Below are 3,656 nucleotides of genomic sequence, written 5' to 3' on the forward strand. Positions count from 1 at the left end.
ATTGTGGGTGGCACGTCATTCTCTCACAGTATTATCACTTTCCTATTTGATGCTACTGAAGCCACAATGGGAAGATACGCCTCTGTGGGCTTTCTGTTAGGATGGCAGAAAGTGATAGCTTTTCTGTTTTCTCTCATGTAGCAATTTGTGGGCTAGCACCTAACGAATTTCTGACTCTAAAGGCTAAAGCTTATGTGGTCTAAAATTTACATTAAAATGTCAGCATAGATAGTGTGCAATAAATATGTGGGTTAGTTTTAATTTCTACCTTTGGGGCTGTCAGGTGCCACAATGAGGAACACCTACTTTTTTGGGGGGAGCCAGTTTATATAATATATATTTTCCTAAGTAATCATTCATTTTTGTCAAGACTTTCAAATTTACTGGTTTAAATGAATATATAGCATTCTCTTATATTCCAGTTGTCATTGTATCTGTAGTTATGGCTCCGAATTTTTTTTTTTTCCAAACAAGACAGGCTTTATTTAGATCACCAAAAAGAACATTTTACAGAAAGGAAACCATAACATTACACAAAAAACTATAGCTGTAAAATTGCAAACAAGAAAAGCAATGCTTTCTTTAGCTCACCAAAAATAATGTTTCACAGAGAGGGAACCGTTAGAAGCAAATTATAGTTGCAAATTTTCTTTTGCCATCAATATGGATTCCCTCTAAAATACTTCAAGACTACTTTGCGGTTTTCAAGTACAAACTAAACCTTGTTGGACAGAGTTGCTCAGCATCATCAAGAGAATGAAACCAATTTGCAAAAACAACTTTGTTCAATGCTAATAACGAAACAACGTGGTTCTTGCTAACTAACTGCAATGTCTACTGAAATGGCCTAACCTATGTATACTTCCATGAACATTTCACTGTGAACACAGTTGCTTTTTTCCTGCCATCACAGATGGCCTACAACGTAGCAGGTGTCATGTCAGAACACTTTCAGGCACCTAGGAAATAATTCTAAACAGAGTAACTACAGTATATGGGGAACTCAAACGGGGGCCACCTCTGTCAAAGCCCCCAGGTGGGCAGTGTTTTGTGCTCTGGGTAAAGACCCACGACCTTGTTAGTTGTTTACCTGGAACTCAACGCCATGCTAGATGGAGCAGTTGTTCTTACAGAACCATCAACGCTTTTACAGACTGCCTGGGAGTTCTTGGTGCTGTAATGCACCTCAGAGGCAGCGACATAAGCCGACTCTGGGAAGAAGTCATCGTGGTATTCTGCTAAAAACCTCACAAAGAGGTCAAAGTGCTTCAATAAAGCCTTCAGATTCTTCTCAGTAAAGGACATTTTTCCAAGAATTTCTGGAAGTTTTACAAACAATCGCAGCAAATGTTGCGCCCCGTAAATGTAAGAGGGTGGAGGCGCCTGGTCACCTGGTGGGTAATTGTCAGGCACGAGCTTCCAGGAGAGGACCTCATTTATTTCATTAGTTCTTCTCTCTTCAAAGCCAGCAAATGCAGCACTCCCTTCTATTCCCTGACTCTGGTTAGGAGTCAGAGGAATAGGTGAAGATGATCTGCTATGCACAGGTGTCTTCTTCTCCAGGTGCAGGAACAGCTTGGGCATGCTGGTGGACATGTCCTGCTGCCAGCGCTTGGGCTGAGGTGAGGTGCTGCTCTTACAAAGCCTGTCACAGTTGGCGGTGTGGGGTGAGGCCCGCCTCAGAGACCGCACTGCTTCCGGCTCGGCTTTGCGCCTTTTGGGGGTGGCTCGTTCACCAGTGGTTGACGGACTCTCTGTAGACTGCGGCCTGGATGGATTCAACAAATCTCTCTCTCTGGGAGAGAGCTTCTCCTGGCTCCTACTAGTATTTGTGGCACTTTCCTTAATTGCAAGAAAAACCTTAGATGCAGTCACCTTTTTATACTGAGCTTGTTCATAGGGATAGAGTAAAACCAACGGGAGAGTGTAATCAAAAGTTATTCTTAATCCATCCACCATCTCCTTACAAAGGTCAACATTCTTTTCTGCTGGGATATAAGGCACATTCATGTTGGCATGTGGCATAGCGTGATGGTGACGAGGCCTCTCATTGGCTGAAAAGGTTGCACTGATAGCAAAATGCCTCACATAGGATTCCAAAATCGTTATGATGTTGGTGTGGCATGGAAGTTTCACTAACCGTTTCCTCCGATTAATGTAGTAACAATCATCCTCCAGCTGCCTCTTCAAAACTTCAGGGATTTCTAGAGTTACTGTTCTTTCTTCCATTTCCCTTTTTGTTTGAAGCTCCGGTTCTTCTTTCACTTCAGTCTTTTTTTCAGTATCACTTTCTTATTTTTTCATCCTTGTCTTCACTACTGTCGGAGGAACTGCTTACTGAGTTTTCATCATTTTCATCTCTCTCTTCGATGGAAAGACCTTTTAAAAAAAAGACAGAGTCAGTACCAGGCAACCTGGAGGGGCTGCTTCTTTCTCTCTTGCTCCTCAGGTGAGCTACAAGTTTTCTTGCCAATTTATGCTGTAATCTATGATTTTCTTTTCTCTCTTTTTTTTTTGTGACAGCGTTTCCACACTGACCTCCATCTCCCGGGGTTCAAGCAATTTTCCTGCCTCAGCCTCCAGAGTAGCTGGGATTATAGGCGCCCACCACCATGCACTGCTAATTGTTTTGTATTTTTAGCAGAGACGGGGTTTTGCCATGTTGGCCAGGCAGGTCTCGAACTCCTGACCTCAAGTGATCTGCCCACCTTGGCCTCTCAAAGTGCTGGGATTACAGCAGTGAGCCACCGTGCCCTGCCCCTAATCTACGATTTTCTTTTCTTCTTTTTTTTTTGAGACAGAGTCTCGCCCTGCCAACCACGCTGGAGTGCAACAGCGTGATCTCGGCTCACTGCAACCTCCGCCTCCCGGGTTCAAACGATTCTCCTACCTCAGCCTCCCGAGCAGCTGGGATTACAGGCGTTCGCCACCACGCCCAGCTATTTTTTATATTTTTAGTAGAGACAGAGTTTCACCATGTTCGCCAGGCTGGTCTCCAACTCCTGACTTCGTGATCCGCCCGCCTCGGCCTCCCAAAGTGCTGGGATTACAGGCGTGAGCCACCGCGCCCGGCCAATCTACGATTTTCACTGGGCTCACAAAGCACACGATCTTCGGCTACCCATCTATCCCAACTTCCGTTCCAACCATTACAATGGCTCTGATATTCTGGGATCTCGCTGCCTTTTTCGCCTTTCCCAACAATAACATTAACAATCTAGGTCAGACGGCGTCCGACGGGAGCGTCCCACGGGAGCCCACCCGGCACTGGGCCGCAGAGCAGGAGACATTTAACGCGAAGAGAGAAACCCACCGTGGTTAAGAGGTCTCCTCTGCGGGCGGCTTGCGTCTGCGTTCCGGGCGCACTCGTAGCGCTGGCTACGCGACAGGGCGCGCGCGACGCTCCCGACGGCGCATGCGCGTTCCGGTATGCCGGGCGGAAGTGCCGTTTAATTTCTAATGATATTTATTTATGTATCCCTTGTCTCTCTTTGCTTAATTATATTGTTGAACTTTATCTGTTTTACTGGTCTTTTAAAGGAACCAGCGCTTAATGTTTCTTTATGTACCCTACACGTTTTTGTTTTTATTTTCTTTAATTTCTTGACTGTATTCTTTTCTTCCTTTTAACTTAGGTTAAACTGTTCTAAAATCAT

General features: G+C 44.9%; 1 protein-coding gene across 1 annotated transcript; it reads right to left on the reverse strand.

Moving 5' to 3' along the window:
- Window positions 1-453: 453 nt before the first annotated feature.
- Window positions 454-3,385, reverse strand: MSL3B (MSL complex subunit 3B). Its single transcript, XM_007966719.3, has 2 exons — window positions 3,314-3,385; window positions 454-2,379 (listed from the first exon to the last, which is right to left on the reverse strand). Exon 2 carries the CDS (start codon window positions 2,227-2,229, stop codon window positions 1,087-1,089), a length of 1,143 nt encoding a protein of 380 aa, XP_007964910.3. The 5' UTR covers window positions 2,230-2,379; window positions 3,314-3,385; the 3' UTR covers window positions 454-1,086.
- Between the last annotated feature and the right edge of the window lie 271 nt (window positions 3,386-3,656).

This window comes from Chlorocebus sabaeus, chromosome 10, assembly GCF_047675955.1.
Source record: "Chlorocebus sabaeus isolate Y175 chromosome 10, mChlSab1.0.hap1, whole genome shotgun sequence".
Taxonomy (NCBI): Eukaryota; Metazoa; Chordata; class Mammalia; order Primates; family Cercopithecidae; genus Chlorocebus; species Chlorocebus sabaeus.